Source organism: Mirounga angustirostris, unplaced genomic scaffold, assembly GCF_029215605.1.
Source record: "Mirounga angustirostris isolate CCGP_5_RB_7025 unplaced genomic scaffold, mMirAng1.0.hap1 SCAF_7, whole genome shotgun sequence".
In the NCBI taxonomy this organism is placed as follows: domain Eukaryota; kingdom Metazoa; phylum Chordata; class Mammalia; order Carnivora; family Phocidae; genus Mirounga; species Mirounga angustirostris.
The window spans coordinates 39,970,294-39,987,779 of NW_026991715.1; the positions used below are offsets into that span (position 1 = coordinate 39,970,294).

General features: G+C 44.0%; 1 protein-coding gene across 2 annotated transcripts in view; it reads right to left on the reverse strand.

Annotated features, from left to right (window-relative positions):
* Window positions 1-2,864: 2,864 nt before the first annotated feature.
* PPP2R2B (protein phosphatase 2 regulatory subunit Bbeta) overlaps window positions 2,865-17,486 on the reverse strand; it is a 419,321-nt gene continuing 404,699 nt past the window's right edge. For both annotated transcript variants that reach the window (XM_045894786.1, XM_045894796.2), the window contains exons 7-9: window positions 15,396-15,565; window positions 6,215-6,306; window positions 2,865-3,584 (exon numbers count right to left, since the gene is read on the reverse strand). In XM_045894786.1, coding sequence (XP_045750742.1) covers window positions 3,305-3,584; window positions 6,215-6,306; window positions 15,396-15,565 — 542 coding nt within the window. In that variant the 3' untranslated portion in view covers window positions 2,865-3,304. The remainder of the gene's footprint in view (window positions 3,585-6,214; window positions 6,307-15,395; window positions 15,566-17,486) is intronic.

The window sequence follows — 17,486 nt, forward strand, 5'->3', positions numbered from 1 at the left end:
CAGTGTAACCTGATGGCTCCTACCAAGCTGCCGGCCATGCAGTATTTAGAACCAACAAACTTTTGAAAACATGGCTAGTCAGCTTTTAAGTAGCTTTTAGTGTCAGCTGGAACAGGGACCGAGTTGATGATGACCATCTCCAGCACTGGGGCAGAAGGAAATTGCAACTGAAAATACCTCGTTCAGTACCTGGCACAGGGCAGGTCAGTGCTGATACATGGTGGTGGGTAGGGATGGCTGCCTGAGGTCCGATCTCTAAGGCCTTCCCCTCCTGTTCCGGTCTAGGAGTCTCAGATGTTTTTTTTTCCTGGTGCATCCTTTATTCGAATAGCTGCTCTCTGCTCTTAATTCTGAGATTTTCAGCAAATTCCTCCCACTCCCTGGATCTCAGACTCTAAATCTATGTGCTAAGGGTGTGGGACTTGTTAGGGGATTTTTATGTGGAGTCCACAGATAGCCTGCAGGGGGGCCTGTGAATCCCTTAAAACCATGACCAATTTGTTCACGTATGTGTTGTGGGGAGCACTCTTGGCTCTGCTTAGTGGAGAACCATTGTCCGCTGGAACTCTCGGATGCCTCCAAGTGTTCTCTGACACCAGTTACTCAGTGTCCCCAAGTCTGATAGACATGCTCCTGGGGGTTCACAAAATGATTGTAGGTGGTGCATGGGTATGGCTGTTAGGTCACTCGTTATGTGATTATTTTAATGTTAAAAAAACCCACTAAAATGGACATTTCCTGATTATCTTTTCTTTGGAGGAGGCTAAGTCTTGCTTTTAAAAAAGGTGACTTAAATGAGTAATATCACAGGGGTAGGTTAATGCCTACGTTTGAGCAACAGGGATCTCTCCCAACCCCCACCTGGTACCAAGAGAGGAGGAGTCTCAGAGGAGCAGGGAAAAGGCCATAAGGAAGTTGATGAGTAAACTCTGGACAATAACTCACTGGTCCTTCTAGCTATCCTGATATCACAGTTCTCTAGAAGTTGGAGAAGTTTCTGATCCTCTCTCAGGTCTCCTCCAAGAACACTGTCACAGTCAGGCCAGGAATCCTGCCCAAGGAGTTGCCATCTGGGGCCAGTTTATGGGCAACGCTTGAAGAGAGGCTCTCATTGCAGGGAAGAGGACAAACACTGAGAACAGGGTCACGTCTTCATCCACATGCTTCTTCTCAGGTTTGAGAAGTACTTTTCATATCTCAGTGTTTCTGAGATTGGGCTGCATCTTACAAAATGGTGCTCCCTTAAATGCTAGATAGCTATTACCTTGCCAAGAAGCTGTTATTTAAATGGATAGTAGCTTAGAATGGAAATAGGGTTCTTAGACTATTTTTTCCCTCCTCCCAAGCAAATTACACTTGCAAGTTGGGACTTTACTAATAAACACAGTAATCCAAAGAGAATTTCTGTTTAAAAGAAAAATGCTCAAGTCATTTCCTGTTGACGAATTGGAAGTTACAGGGAATGAATCATGGTGACGGGTCTGGAGACACTAAGCCCAGGCCCCGCTTCCTGGGTACCTCCCACCTCCTCTCCGAGACTCCCCTTCACATTTATAAATCCTTTGAATTCATTGAGTCTTCTGCTCAGAGGTGTGCCACATAGAACCTTCTGGAACTTACAAATCTGAATTTTAAACGTCGGGGGAAGGATGAAGCAGACTGCACAGGTTCAAGTAGACTTCACGATATCGTGAAAGATTCCTGACTCCCCCATATTCTGTTTTTGTGGCAAGAGAGCTGTTTGGTGTATTCGTCCAGATGATGAGCTTGGGGTGGGTTAGAAACACTTGATGAGACTTCACAAATCAGCATGTGTATTGGCCATTTCCGTTCTAGCTGCAGTGGAGATTGATGGATTGTGACTTTTGGTTACCCAACCCAGGAAGAGAGGAGGGGGCTGCTAAGGAGACACGCCCCAAAGGAACAGACCAGCCTTTCTCAGGGAGCCAGGGGTGGTGCCATTGCTTCACTTAGAATGCCAGATAATAAACAACCAGGACTCGGCCTTTCGAAGTCAATGGAATAAATAAGCTGGAAAAGGTTGAAGAGAAAAAGCCAACGAACGTGTAAGTGGAGGATTATATGGAGCCATTTAAAATGACAAAAAGCAAGAGTAACAAAGCAGCAGATGGAATTTGGCCCCACATGGCCTTGCCAAGCTAACTCTGAGAAGCACTGTGTAGAAAGTGTTCTCTTTATGTCCCCTGAAGCATTCATGGGGCTTCCTGGCCAAATTCTCAGGCTGTTTCTATGGCGCTTCCAGAAAAAAAGAGTATAGTAGCGTTGATGTGTCCCCTCCCTTCTCATTCTGCATCCCCTTCGCTGCCTCGTGACATAAATCTCTGCTTCAAATGAGACTGTTAATAAAAAGTGTGGCAGGGGAGGGAGATGCTGACTGCTTGTGATTTTTTTCACAAAAAAAAGAAAAAGGAGGGCGCCTGGGTGGCTCAGTTGGTTAAGCGACTGCCTTCGGCTCAGGTCATGATCCTGGAGTCCCGGGGTCGAGTCCCGCATTGGGCTCCCTGCTCGGCGGGGAGCCTGCTTCTCCCTCTAACCCTCCCCCCTCTCATGTGCTTGCTCTCTCTCATTCTCTCTCTCTCAAATAAATAAATAAAATCTTTAAAAAAAAAATCTTTGGGGCGCCTGGGTGGCTCAGTTGGTTGAGCGACTGCCTTCGGCTCGGGTCATGATCCTGGAGTCCCGGGATCGAGTCCCGCATCGGGCTCCCTGCTCGGCGGGGAGCCTGCTTCTCCCTCTGACCCTCCTCCCTCTCATGCTCTCTGTCTCTCATTCTCTCTCTCTCTCAAATAAATAAATAAAATCTTAAAAAAAAAATAAAAAGAAAAGAAAAAGGAGAAATTCTCTTAAGAGTAAACGGTGTTTATTTTTTTGTTGATTTTTTTCAACCAAATGGAATTGCTTAATTAAAAAAAAACTTATCTCTTTTCTCTTTAAATACTACAGACAACCTCATTTTATCTCAGCAGACACCTAGAAACAAAACACTGGACCCACCAGAGAAAACCGGGCAAGAAAAGCATCAGAAATTCAAGTCAACTATGGAGAATTAGTGTTAGCTGGCAGCTCTCAGTTCTAAACAGAAATGTCTCAGAACCTATTGGGTTTGACAAAAGTTTCTTAGAACTGGGGATCTGAGAAAGTTGGACTCCTTTTAATTCTATTCCGATTGTTTTCTGCATAGGGAAATTAATGTCAATGCATCAAATGAAGACCCAAAGAAACATTTAAAAACATGTCTGACTAGTATTCAGTATGTGAGATTATTAAGCAATAACTTGTCCTCCTAGTTAACCTTGTCCTGGAATATATATAGGTTATTTGTAGCCGCCACTGCTATAATATTTTCTGAAGGGTGCCAAGCCGTATGCAAGATCTTTTTGCTAAAGTCCAGACTGTCGACACTGATCTCGTCTTTTCTCCGCTTGCCCCCTACGCACACTTTCCGCGGTTTTAGGATAGCCCGGGGTTTGCTGTTTTCCCTCGAGGCCTCCAGGGTGACGTCACGCTTGGTGTTTCTGTCGAACATCCTGAAGAAGTTGTTGTAGGAGCCTGTCATGATGACGCTGCAAGGTAGAGAGGAAATAGGGAGTCACTGAGGACTCTGGAGAAAGGCAGGAGCGTATCCCCATTGTGTCTTTCTGGAGCCAATGACACCACGTCGTGGCCAGCTTATGGCACCATCGGTTTCACCAAAAACCAAAAACCCAGACTCGACTGTGTGACCATGGTCTCGGTTTTGAAGGCTGGTTGGGAAATGAAGGATCATGATAATCCTCCTTGTTACTTACTTCTGTGGATAGATCGCTTTTGGTTCTTTGGCTCAGGGAGTGAGTCCTGCGGTTTTAATGATCCCAGCCTTACGTCCCTTAGGATTGCGAGGCTGGAGAGAGGTCAGGGCAGGAGGAACACTTTTGAGAACACTGGTTATGCACACGACAAGTGTGGTTGCAGGAGTGGGGCTTGGGCCGGACGTCTAAGGCTTTCTGCAGCCAGCACAGTGGGAGAAACGCTGATAGATGAGCACACTGAGCCTGGTGTGTCCTCCCCCTGCTAAGAACCAGCTCTCAATTCAGCCTTGCCAGCAAACTTACCTAAAAAACAGATGTCATCGCGGTCTCCCTCAGGAAGAGAGTAAACAAATTCAAATTTTAAAAGAACTTGGGAGAGGAAACACTTGCTAGTGGATTGACTGATGGCATCCACCTTTTTGTAAGAGCTCTCCACCCTCAGGCAGATTTACGACTGACTGAGGGCAGTGACTGCCAAAGCCTTCCAGAAGCAAGGGACTGACTCTTTACAGGTGACAGTTTGCACACACGGACAGGCGGGGGGGGGGGGGTACCATGCTGCTTCAGTAACATCCCACGGGGGCTGCTGCTGGAGCACGGGGGCTTGGCCTCGTTGGTGGGTGAAGCCCTGACCAACTGAGGTGAGGATGGGAGAGGACAGCACCTCCTCTCCGTTCATGTGGCATGAGTGTGCAGACAGGTGCGGGGAAAACTGAGAGCATGGGGCCGCAGCCAGGGGGACAGGGCTGTGGGGTCAGCTGTGCCAGGCAAATCAGTCAAGGGCTTGCTTGTGTAATTCTGGCCCAGGAAACAGACATGGTGAACGTGTTTGTAGTGGAAGAAGCTGTTGCTACTTTATCAGGTAGGGTGCTGAGCGCTCGACTCCCCCGCAATCTCACCTGGACTTCCGTTATCCCAGATAGGGGCTTTACACCTGAGGAAAAGTGAGGAACTCGCTCACTGTGACAAAATGGCCAAGTCGGGCCTCCAACCCCCATGTGCCCGACCCCAGGGCCTAGCACTCCGCCACTGGCCTCACTGCTTCCCATGAACCAACAAGGCTTCCTCCACCATGAGTCAGCTTGGTTTTAAACTGAGAAAGCCCTTGTGTTTTGGTTTTTGTTGGTTGGTTTGAAAAAAAAAGAAAAACTCTCAACCTTACCTGAACTGAGAATTTTCTTGGTTATGGAAAGAAGTAGTGAAGTTATGAAAAGAATGTCAATCTTAGGATTCAAACTCAAACCTTCCTACTCTTGTCTCTACTACATACTAGCTCATGAGCTGGGGCAGGTCGCTTTTATCTTGCTGAGCCTCAGTTTACTCAGCTATAAAATGGGGATGATGACAACAACCTTGTCATCTTGTGGTCAGGATTCTATAACAGGATGTGGGCGAAGGTGACTAATACGTACTTTGTGAGTCTAGGTTAAGGTAAGTTAGTAGGACAATAACACCAAATAGAATTTATTAATATAAACTACAAATAAAAATTAGAAACACAGGTTCGGGGCCCGCTCCTTTCCCCCTTAGGAGCTTTGGTTTGTACATCACAGCTGCTCTGTCGTCTCTTCCCACCCACAGCAATGGGGTGCTGTGACCTGGGGCCTCTGTCATGTGGAGATTTTTTCCGGGTCTCCTAAGTGGAAGGCACATTTGGGTTCATTGGCAAAGAAAGCCAAAGAATGGCCAGAAACCGCTTGTTTTTACTAAAAGTTCCAATCCCTGAATGCCTTGCCCTGACAGAAGGTAGTGCTTGCAAAGCACTATTGTTGGTGCCGTGTTCCTCAAAACACTAAATCAGCCCCTGGTAGCCCGCCTTTCGTTCTGGAAGGCGGGGAATCATCTGTATTTGTCAAACCAAAAATGAACTATTAGAAGGTAATATGAAGTACTGTTGAAATAAAAGGCCTTAAAACAATAATAAATCACTTTGAGGGAATATGATAAATGAGGCCAACTAGAATTCAGCTAATGAACTACCGGGGCCTTTGGACAGGTCTACACTAGAAGCGTCTAGGGATAATTTTCGATCTAGAAAGCACACTTTGCAATAATTGGAACTGTTTATGCTGGAATTCGCTGGTGCATTATTAGTGTTTATTTCGGCCATGTTGACCTAGCTCTGGGGGCGTCTGGTGTGTAAGACATGGGATTTTCTCGTTGATGTCTCATGGTCACCTGTGCCAGTCCTGAAAGAGGATTCAAGGGTCTCACTCCATCTCTCCCTTATATCCAGGTCTGACCTCAAGGGAAATCCAGGGACATACACAGTGGATTCCTGCCAGGCCCTGGGGCCTGATTCTGACCTCTCTTTGGCCACGCCCTGCTTAGGATAAATTGCCCAGGGCCCCAGCAAATACAGGGCTCACCTCTGGAAGATTCCCTAGCCAAGGAGCCTCTCTTACCTGTCTGACCCATTCCACACACATTCAAATTTATCAAAAATGCAGTCGTTTTCGTAGAGGGAGCACAGCTTGCTGCGGAGGTAGTCATGCACCTGTTGGGGAAATACATCAAGAGGGTTAGTTACTATTTTAAAAATGCTCGTTTCTGTGAAGACCTCCTCTGGTGATGTGAGCTGTTAATTCTTCTAGTATACATGTGCCTTGAATTGGATGGCCTGGGTCTGAATCCAGGCTGGGCTCTTTGCAGCCATGGGTTGGGGAGCTGCTTATGTGGCGAGTGTGGATTAAGCAAGCTTGCTTAGGGAGCCGGTGGCCGGCAGAAGGGCCCAGTAGGTGGTATAGAGTCCCATTTTCTAAACTGACTTGCAAATACACATTAGAGGACACTATTCATTTGGTCTTTAACTCAACAAATGTTTATGGCCTGCCAGCTCTGTGCTTGGGAGAGGCAGTGAACAAAATACCCCTGGTGTGCTTTCATCCTAGCATGGGGGCAGATGAGCGTTCACGTGGGCCTTTTATGCTGAGCGAAGTGAGGAGACATCACAGAAGGGACCACTGAGCTGTGTCATGATTGATAATGTGAGGCAGCAGAGGCAGGGAGGCCAGTGAGAGCCTGGTGGCAGATGACGGTGTGGAGCAGGGCGGGAGCAGCGGGAGCAAGCGGTCAGCTTCTCGGCATGTTTGCAGGGACAACTGATAGGATTCGTGGATGGTGTAACTGTGAAGCGTGGAAAGAAGAATGAGAGTCAAGATGGCTCCTGGATCTTTCTCTTGAGCAAGCGGAAGGATGGACTTGCCACGTTCATTTTTGGGTATGATGATTTGGAAAGGCCTGTGCAGGTGAAGCTGTTGACGAGACTCTGATGTAAAGGATGCAGTCCTGGAGCATGGGTAATTCTCTCCTGTTTCTATTTTTCAGTGAAATAAGAAGGAAAGTTCGCACCTGAGAGTGAGGAAGGGCAGGGGATGCTGGGACCCCATGAAGTTGTTGGATGGGAACTTTACAGGAGACCAGTCAGCATGGTTGGGTCATTCACCCTATGTTCCCTGAGATGTTTTGGGGGATTGGAAAGCTCTCTGAGTCATGTGGACAGTGCAAGTATTTCTAACTCGGCAAACGACTGTTACCAAACAGTCCTGGGCCTTGTCAGGGTACCCGCCTCATTGCTTTGGTGACAAGAGAATCCATCTGCGGCAGGGCTTCTGGCATTGTTAGATGGAGAAGGGGACGCAAGGGTGAGGTTTACGTCTCACACTTAAGATCTATGCTATAAATTAACTCCTTGTCGTTCCCTTCCTCTCCTGCCGCCTTTTGGGCCTATTCCAAGTGGCACAAGTCTGATGTAGAAGGCCATTTCTTTTCGTAGGGCTGCAGATCTCTAGTGATTGTTAAGAGTCTTTGAGCAAAGAAGGAGGAGAGAGTCTGTGGGCAAAAAAAGGACTGATTCTTGATCTTGACCATTGTTTGGCAAACCTTTTCTTTTTTTTTTTTTTTAAAGATTTTATTTATTTATTTGACAGAGACATAGCGAGAGCAGGAACACAAGCAGGGGGAGTGGGAGAGGGAGAAGCAGGCTTCCCGCAGAGCAGGGAGCCCGACGTGGGACTCAATCCCAGGACCCCGGGATCATGACCTGAGCCAAAGGCAGGTGCTTAACGACTGAGCCACCCAGGCGCCCCGGCAAACCTTTTCTATCAAGGGCCAGAAAGTCAATATTTATGCTTTGTGGGCCATAGGACTTCTGTGGCGACCTCTCAACTCAGCCCTTGTAATGCAAATGTAGCCGTAGGTAATGCATAAACAGAAGAGTGGGGCTGTGTCCCAATAGAACTTTACTTATAAAACAGGTGGGAGACAAAATGAGCCTCTGGGTCCTAGTTTTGCCAACTCCAGATCTTTCTTGTCTTGTCTTGACTTCTCATTGACTTGTTCCTGGGTTCTTTGTAATAGAGGAGCTAGAGAGCTGTGGCTTCTGAATGGCAGTATGCCAAGCAGGGAATTGATCCAGCGGGCAATGGAAGCCAAGTTTGTTGTTTTAGTATAGGCACACCTCGAAGATACTGTGGGTTCTAGACGGTGATAATAAAGTGACTATCGTAACAAAGTGAGTTAAATAAACGTTTTGGTATCCCAGGGCATGTGGAAGTTAGGCTTACACTATACTCTATTAAGTATGCAGTAAATTGCATTATCTAAAAAAATGTATATACCTTAATTAAAAAATACTTAATTGCTGAGAACAAATGCAAATCATCTGAGATTTCCAGCTAGTTGTCCTTTTTCTGGTAGTAGAAGGTCATACCTCAGGGTTGTCCTGACTGGCCACAGTGGTGGTTGGTGAAGGCTGATATGGGGGTGGCAATTTCTTCAAATAAGACAAAGTGTGCCAAAGCTATGGCCTCTGTCTTTCACAAAGGCTTCTTCTATAGCATGCGGTACTGTTTGATAGCATTTTACCCACAGCAGAACTTCTTTCAAAATTGGAGTCGATCCTCTCAGACCTTGTTCCTGCTTTATCAACTAAGTTCATGTGATATTCTAAATCCTTTGTTGACATTTCAACAATCTCTACAGCATCTTCGCCAGTAGATTCCAGCTCAAGAAACCACTTGCTCTGCTCATCTGTAAGAAGCAAGTCCTCCTCCTTTTAAGTTCAGTCCCATCTGTAGGCTCCACTTGCTATTTCCACCACATCTGCAGTGGTTTCCTTCATTAAAGTTTGGAGCCTCTCAAACTCATCCACAAGGACTGGAATCAACTGCTTCCAAACTCCTGTGCATGTTGATAGTTTAACTTCTTCCCATGAACCACCGATGTTCTTAATGGCACCTAGAGTAACAAATCCTTTCCAGAAGGCTTTGCATTTACTTTGCCTACACCCATCAGAGGAATCACTAGGGCATCTATAGCCTTATGAAATGTAGTTCTTCAATAATAAGACTTGAAAGTCGAAATGACTTCTTGATCCATGGGCTGCAGAATGGATGTTATGTTAGCAGGCATGAAAACAACATAAATCTCATTGTACATCTCCCTCAGAGCTCTTCGGTGACCAGGTGCATCATCAATGAGCAGTAGGTCTCAACCGTGGGCTTAAAATACTCAGTAAGCCATGTTGTAAACACAGTGCAGTCATCCAGGCTGTGTTGTTCCGTTTATAGAGCACAAGCAGAGTAGATTTTGCATATTTCTTTTTTTTTTTTTTAAGATTGTATTTATTTATTCATGAGAGATAGAGAGAGAGAGGCAGAGGCAGAGGGAGATGCAGGCTCCCCATGGAGCAGGGAGCCCGATACGGGACTCGATCCCAGGACCCTGGGATCATGACCTGAGCTGAAGGCAGACGCTTAACCGACTGAGCCACCCAGGCGTCCCAGATTTTGCATATTTCTTAAGGGCCCTAGGATTTTCAGAATAGTAAATGAGCTTTGGCTTCAACTTAGTCACCAGCTGCATTCGCTCCTACCAAGGAAATCAGCCTGTCCTTTGACGCTTTGAAGCCAGGTACTGACTTCCCCTCTATAGCTATGAAACTCCTTGATGGCATCTTTTTCCAATTGAAGGCTGTTTTGTCCACGTTGAAAATCTGTTGCTTGGTGTAGTCACCTTCATGAATTGTCTCAGCTAGATCTTCTGGAGAACTTGCTGCAGCTTCTGTATCAGCCCTTGCTGCTAATCTTGTGCTTTCAAGTTTTGGAGACGGCTTCTTTCCTTGAACCTTATGAGTGCTCTATAAGTGGAACCTCTCCTCACTTTAAATTTTCTTCTGCAGCCTCTTCCCCACTCTCAGCCTTCAGAGAATGGAGGAGAGTTAGGGCCTTGCTCTGGATTATGCTTTGGCTTAAGGAGATGCTGGGGCTGGTTTGATCTTCTCTCCAGACCCCTCAAACTTTCTCCTAAGGCTGTTTCAGTGTCTCATCATTCATTTGTTCACTAGGGTAGCACTTTTAATTCCCTTCAAGAACTTTTCCTTTACATTCACAACTTGGCAGTTGGGTGCAAGAGGCCTAGCTTTCAGCCTGCTTTGCTTTTTACATGATTTCCTCACTATGCTTAATCACTTCTAGCTTTTGATTTCAAGTGAGAGATGTGTGACTCTTTCTTTCACATGAACACTTTGAAACCAGGGGAGGGTTATCAACTGGCCTAATTTCAATATTGCTGTGTCCAGGGAATACGGAGGCCAGAGGAGAAGGAGAGAAGGAAGGACAGGGTGGTGGAGCAGGCAGAACACACACAACATAAATTATTTAAGCTCCCCATTTTATATGGGCCCTGATCTGGCACCCCAACACAGTTAAAATAGTAATGTCAAAGATGACTCATCACAGATTGTCATAACGTGTAATAGTAATAATAATAAAGCTTGAAAATGGTAAAGGTGACACAGACATGAAATGAGCAAATGCTGTTGGAAAAATGGTGCCGGTAGACTTGCTCAATGCAGGGCTGCTGCCAACCTTCAATTTGTATATTAAAAAAAAGGCAGTATTCAGAAATGTAATAAAATGAGACATGTCTGTACTCCAGCTCTCCTACTTTTTGGAGAAAAAAATGAGCCAAATAGCTCCTTATTTTCAGCCTTCTCTCCCCCTTACTCGTATTCCACTGATCTGATATGGAGCACTTTTCAGGCAAGGCAAAGATGTGTTTTGAGAAGGGAGAAACTAGTTTTGAAAACAAATGGTTAAGCAGGTTTCTATGATGCAGAACCTCTTAGAATTCTATAAGAGTCAAGGAATTGCAAAATTATAAGAAACGGATAGTCATCATTTTCTCTCACTACAATCACTAAAATTTGTTTTTGGCTCAGCCTATGTTCTTCTTCACAAACTTTTCTTGACATATAGACAGAAGGCAAAGGTGAAAGTTTATAAGTATCAAAACGTGTGATTTGGAAATGTGAGTCCATTAGTACGAACCACATTGCCTAGAACTCTACAAATAATTCTTGAAAGACAAAAGTCAGGAGGGATCTAAAAGAAAATCCAGTCTGAACCAGTATTTTCTCCTCCCAGCAGCTGAATTTTGGGAAGTTCCTACTGCCTTGACTTGATGTCATCTAAAGAAAAAGAACATTTACTATGAAGGTATGTTATATTTATGTTCTGTTGCTCGAACAAAAAACAAAACCTTAGGCAAACAAGATGGCCCTATCTCCATCAGAGGAGAGGATAAGGTAAGACACATTGATTAGAAACATCTAGAACACAGAGCAAGAGAAAACTTAAAACTCACCCAATTTGATGCTTTTTTCTTCATGTTCCTATTATGTATGGCTTTCTTGACACTAGCCTCCCAACACAGAGGTTCTCAAATCATGAACTCGTGGAAGCCTGGTGTTGTACATAATGGGACTGCTCATGAGGCCCAGCAAGAGTGAACTCTGTTGGTTGGTTCTTAGATTTCAGGGGTCAACAGACTTCTCTTGTAAAGAGTCACATAGCAGATATTTTAAGCCTGTGGGCTATATCATCTCCATCGCATCTGTTCAACTCTGCCATTGTAGCGTGAAAGCAACCATGTACGCAACCATGTACCCATGATCAGGTGTGGCTGTATTTCAGTAAAATTTTTTACTAAAACAGATGGAGACTGGATTTGGCCCACCAGCCATGGTTTGCCAACCCCTGTTCTGTAGGAGAGCTTGAAAAGAGCTGATGATACTGAAATCTACAGAGAAGAGCTAATGATACTTAAGTCTACAGTTTCTTATTTCTGGAAGGATGCTGGAGACCAGTTGACGCGTGTATGAAAATACATGGCAGGAACATTACTTTCTCCCCTCCACAGGGAAGGCATTAGTAACTGGTGACAGTGAAGGCTGGCCCAATGGGAAACAGTGTTCTAGAAATTCAGTTGCTTGCCATCTTTTATATAGTATGTTACCATGTGGGGTATAGTATATAAATTTAAATTGCTTTGAAGTATGCTATCTAAAGTTAAACTTCTGTAATATTTCATTTCAATATGTGTGCTATGAGACCTATCTCAAAGCATTTGACAAAGAGCACTTCCACGTCTACCACTAGCTGAACTTGCTTTGAGAATTATGCTCTTAAAATGCTGATTATTCCATGTCCTAGCTAGCTTACTGGGTTCTAAAACCAGCTTTGCTCTTAAAGCCTTTCTCTAAAATGAAAGTACTAATTGCTCCTGCCACTGAAGAGACTAAATCCAGTTTTCTCTCATCTGGTCTGGCCAGCAGGCCACAAGTCTGTCCATACCACCCACACTCAGGTTCTAGTTGTCATTGCCCTCTGTAACACGAGAGGTGTGTGCAGCTGGAAGAGGACACACAAGTTGGCTTAGCCCTGGGCTGAACGTGAAGGTGAGAGCCTCGAGGCAGGTGCTGTGAAGTGGGGCCCTGAAGTCTGGAAGGATCTGGGGGACAGGAAGACCCCAAATATATAGGGCAGACTATCTCAACCACCTATGTCCTTTTGAATTCTGGCCCCTGCATTACTCACAGTTGGTCAAAGTCCTTGGGGTCCTCAATCTTCTCTCTGAATTTCTTCTGAAAGATTGGCTTGTCCTGTGGCCACTCATATGTCAAAGTAGGGTAGGTGGGCTCCTTGCTGCTCCAGGCGATGATTCCTGTTCTAAAGCCCTCAGCTCCTTTGAAGTCATGTCACCAACTAAACTCCCTGCTGACTACCTTGTTATAGTTAGCAACAGTTCTGAGCCCCTCTGCCACATTCCTTGAAGCAATTTTAGCACCTGGATCCCCTGCCATTATTCTTCGTGGATCATTACTCTGGTCTCTCAGTTGGCCTCATCATTTTCAATGTGTTTTTTCCTTTGCTTCCTTGGCCACATGATAAGACTTGCCACGACCCTAATTATACCTGTTGAACAAGTACTGTTCTAATGCTACCTCCTATCTTCTTAGTTCACTCTTTACTATCTTGATTCTATCAATTCTTCAAATCCATTATTCTGTCTACTTTTCTTCACACATTATTTCCCTCCTTATCTACTTGAGGTTTAGTGGCCCATCATTACAGTCACACCTTAAGTATCTCTCTCCTTCCATTGTACTCAACTCTCTTAGATGCGTATTTTACACTTTTCTTTCTCACTCTTCTTATTTTATGAGAAAATAGAAGCAACAAGAAGAAACCATCTATGGCTACCAACACAATGGATCCATAGCTATTTACTCTTCTCTCCTTCCTTTGATGGATGAATTGTCCATCTTCCCATGTATGGCCTACAACACCTGCCTCGAGGCAATGGACTCTGTTCCATCTTGCTTCCCCCAAGGAGTCAACTGCTTGAATTCTTTCTCTCCTGGCTTATTCCCCTCAGCATAAAACATGCTGTGATAACTTCCTTATGCCTGTATCCCATTCCTGCTACCACCCCATTTCGCTGTTGCCCTTTAGACTAAAATTTCTTGGAAGAGCTACCTGTACTCATTACACTCGCATCTCCTATTTACAGTCTCTCTCAAAACCCACTCCAATCAGACCTTCATTAATGCCATTCACCTACACCTATCTCCTCATTACTAAATCCAATGGCCAATTTTCAATCCTTTCCTACTTGATTCAGCAAGAGCATTTGGTAGTTGGTGACTTCTCCTCCTTGAAATAGTCTCTTTACTTGGCTCCTAGAACATCCTTCTCACTTTTCCTCTTCCCAACCTGTAAACACTGAGTTCCCAGGGCATGGTCCTGACCGCTTCTTTTCTCTAAGCTAAGGTATACCCAAACTCAAACTGAGCTGTCTACTTGCAATTTCTGGGTGTTTACTTGGCTCTACATGTCCCAAAATAAATTGTGATTCCCTCATCTACATAAAATGGCACCACCATTTTCCCAATTGCTCAGGATAAAAACCTTGGAATGATCCCTGGTGCTTCTTTTCCTCTTACATCACATATCCAATTTGTTAAGTCCTGTTGATTTTACCATGAAAATATATTAAGAATCTGGTCACCCCCATTGCTCACACCCTCATCTAAGCTACTATCAGCGTTTGCCAGAATGTTGCAATAACTTGTTAACTGTCCTATCTCCTTCCATCTCCCCCTATAGTCTCTCCTCCCCAGCACAATCAGAATGTTAGTGATGAAAATGTTCTGAAATTGGAGTGGTTGAGGGTTCCACAACTTTGGTAGACTTTGAAAGGGTGAATATTACAGTATCTGAATTCTGTCTCAAGAAAAAATATGTAAGTTAAATCCCTCTATCTAAAATTTTCACACCTCTTTTAATCTAAACCAAAATATCTTTAAAAAGGACCAGTTTATCCCTGCCTCTTTATCTTTGCCTCTATTGTGCTCGTACCTGAAATGAGCTTCTTCAAATCCTTTCTACCTCAAAGTCTAGTCTTCCATCTTCTAAAAAAGGCCATCGTATTCTAAACACTGCCTTCTCCTTTGTTCCCTTTGTCCATCAATCTACCAACCATTTAGCCAATGCTTACGCTAACAACCTGTACAGTCTTAACTCTTCTTCCCTCCACATTGAATTGGCAAGTGCACCTCATAGGCTCTCCTCCTACCTCTCCCTCTATCTGCATGCCACCATTCCAGCGCCAATTGCCATCATCTCCTCCTGTCATTTCCAGTGTAAAACCTTTTAATGGTTTTCCATTGTACTCACGCTGAAGACAAAATAACGAAATCTTCTTTACCAGGGCCTACATTTCCAGACTCTTCTTTCTGCCCATGTTCTATATTTAATATACAAATAACTCCTTTCTGAACACAGCATCTATGAACACACTATCCTTCTGGCTAGTTCAATCAAGGGTCAGCCTTTGGGTCTCTTCTCACCAGGCTGACCCTCCTTGTCTGTGCTCCCAAGCACCCAGTACCATCTCTAGCCTCACTGCCTACTCAATCCCCTATTCATCATCAGGCTTCTCTACCAGTCATCAGCTCTAGGAGAGCAGGACCATGTCTGTCTTGTGTACCTTTCTATCTACAGTATCCATCCCACATTAAATGCTCAGTAGATACAGCTTAAATGGAATTCAAGCTCCTCCTTATGTACCCTTGTCTAATATCCTATGGCCCTTATAAACTATACCATTTTATTGAATATATATGATATGATGATGTACGGTCTCTTACTCTTGTGCACTGTAAGCCTTTGTGGCAGAAGCTGATATGGAGGCCCGCAAAGGAAGTGCCTTATGTACCTATGGGTGGGTGGGGGTCCATACCTGGTAAGTCTCAATAGGGCGGTTTTCCATGTTGAGATCCCAAACTTTAACGGTCAGATAGTCTCTGGTCATGATATACCTCCCACTGTGGCTGAACTTCACATCCGAAATCGAAGAGATAATTTCAGAGAAAAATGACCTGTTGCTTGGATCTTCAGGCTCTTCAAAAACTGCAGAACAGAAGCAAAAACAAGAGAAAATAAGTACATCCTTATCAACTAACCCTACCACATTTGGGCTAGCTAGAAAGCCAACAGTCTAACTTGGAGTAGAATCTGCAGGATGTAAGTACGTTACCGATCAAGAACCTGGAAGCAGAAAAAGCAGTCACTGGTTTCTGTATTTTCTTTCTCATGGAAGGACTTGCATGGGACCTGTACCATCCAGAGATCTGGCACAGAGCCTTGCCAAGCTCCGAGTTGATGTATCTAACTATTTCACAATTCCCCTGGTCTCTGTGTGTCACTGCTCCTATCAACACCAGGAGCATCTGAGATGCTTAAAAAATGTGTTTATAGCTTTCTTGAGATATAAAATTACATACCATAAAATCTGCTCATTTGAAGTTTACAGTTCATTGGTTTTTTTTCAGTATAATCACATAATTGTATAAGCATTGCCATAGTCTAAATTTCAAACTATTTCATCAACTGGCCCCCTGCCCCCAAATTCTATACCCATTTGTAGTTACTCCTCATTCCCTACTCCTGCAGCCCTAGGAAATGACTAATCTGTTTTTTTTGTTCTATGAAATTGCCTAATCTGGATATTTCCCCTAAATGGAATTATATGAGATAGAGTTTTTCTGTGACTGGCTGCTTTCCCTCAGTACTATCTCCATGGTTCATCCATCCTGTAGTATATATCAGCACTTTATTCCTTTTTATGGTTGAATAATAACCCATTGTATGGATATACCACATTTGGTGTATCGCTTAAACACTTGATAAACACCTGGGTTTCTACTTTGTGGCTACTACGAATAATGCTGCTATGAATATTCATGGTCAAGCTTGATTTTCATATCTCTAGGTCACAGTTTTTAATAGTGGCACTTGGCTGAGCCTCAGTCATGTCCTTTGTATACATTGTCCATTTGTTCTGATATCCAGGCACTTATTACTTCTCAGTAGCTTCATCTGATTTCCACTTAAAGGAATGAACGCAAACCTCCTCAGCTGGACAGCAAATCCCATCAGAAGCTGGTGTACTGTATCTACCTTGATTTTGAACTTCCCTGGTTCAAATTGAATGTATAGAATATAGCTTTGGTATATCTTGACCTTTCCCATTTCTATGCCTGATTGTTCTGCCTTCATTGACTCAAATTCTGAGGGATTCTTAGCCTTAAATGATCATTTTGTGGAAGCCCCCTACACTTGGTCTGGCCCACTTGTTTAATAGGACCTCAGGTACTCTCACATTATGATTTAACAATCCTTGCATTTGTTTTTATCTCAACAGCATTGTCAGCTCCTTTCTGGTTTTCCTTTGTACTGAAAGTCTTGCATACAAATGTTCAATAAACATGTGTTGCTTGATTAGAACCAAAGCTAGATCAGTGAATGAATTCTTTGCCATCTGGGGGCTCAGCATGTCTGATGGGGAGTTATATGCATTTGTCCATACTTACTTTTAACCTATAACAATGGTAATTGTGATACAAACACTTGTTAAGTGGAACCATACTCAATTTTAGGCTAAACAAAACACCAGTCTGCAAGTTAACACATCCTCCAGAGCTTTCTCTTTCCTGCCTGCTCAACACACTCAGAGTCAGTATCTAATTCTATGTAGAAAACCTAAGGCTATAATGAGTTGTCTTTCAAACCTTGCTGAATTAAACTCTGAGCCAAACCAAAATTCTAATTGTTACTTCACCATTTAAGAGAACCACAAAAAACCCTCATCAATCAGAATTGAACTTGAGAATTAAACCCACTGAAACAGAAAAACCTCTTGGACTTTAATCAAGCATTCAGGAAGTCCCCTGGACACTGACTGATGTCCTCATAATTAAGAACTAGATTTTCACATTAGTTTCTCTTCTCTTCCAGGGACTGTCATTAGGGCTGGGGAATTACAAACTCC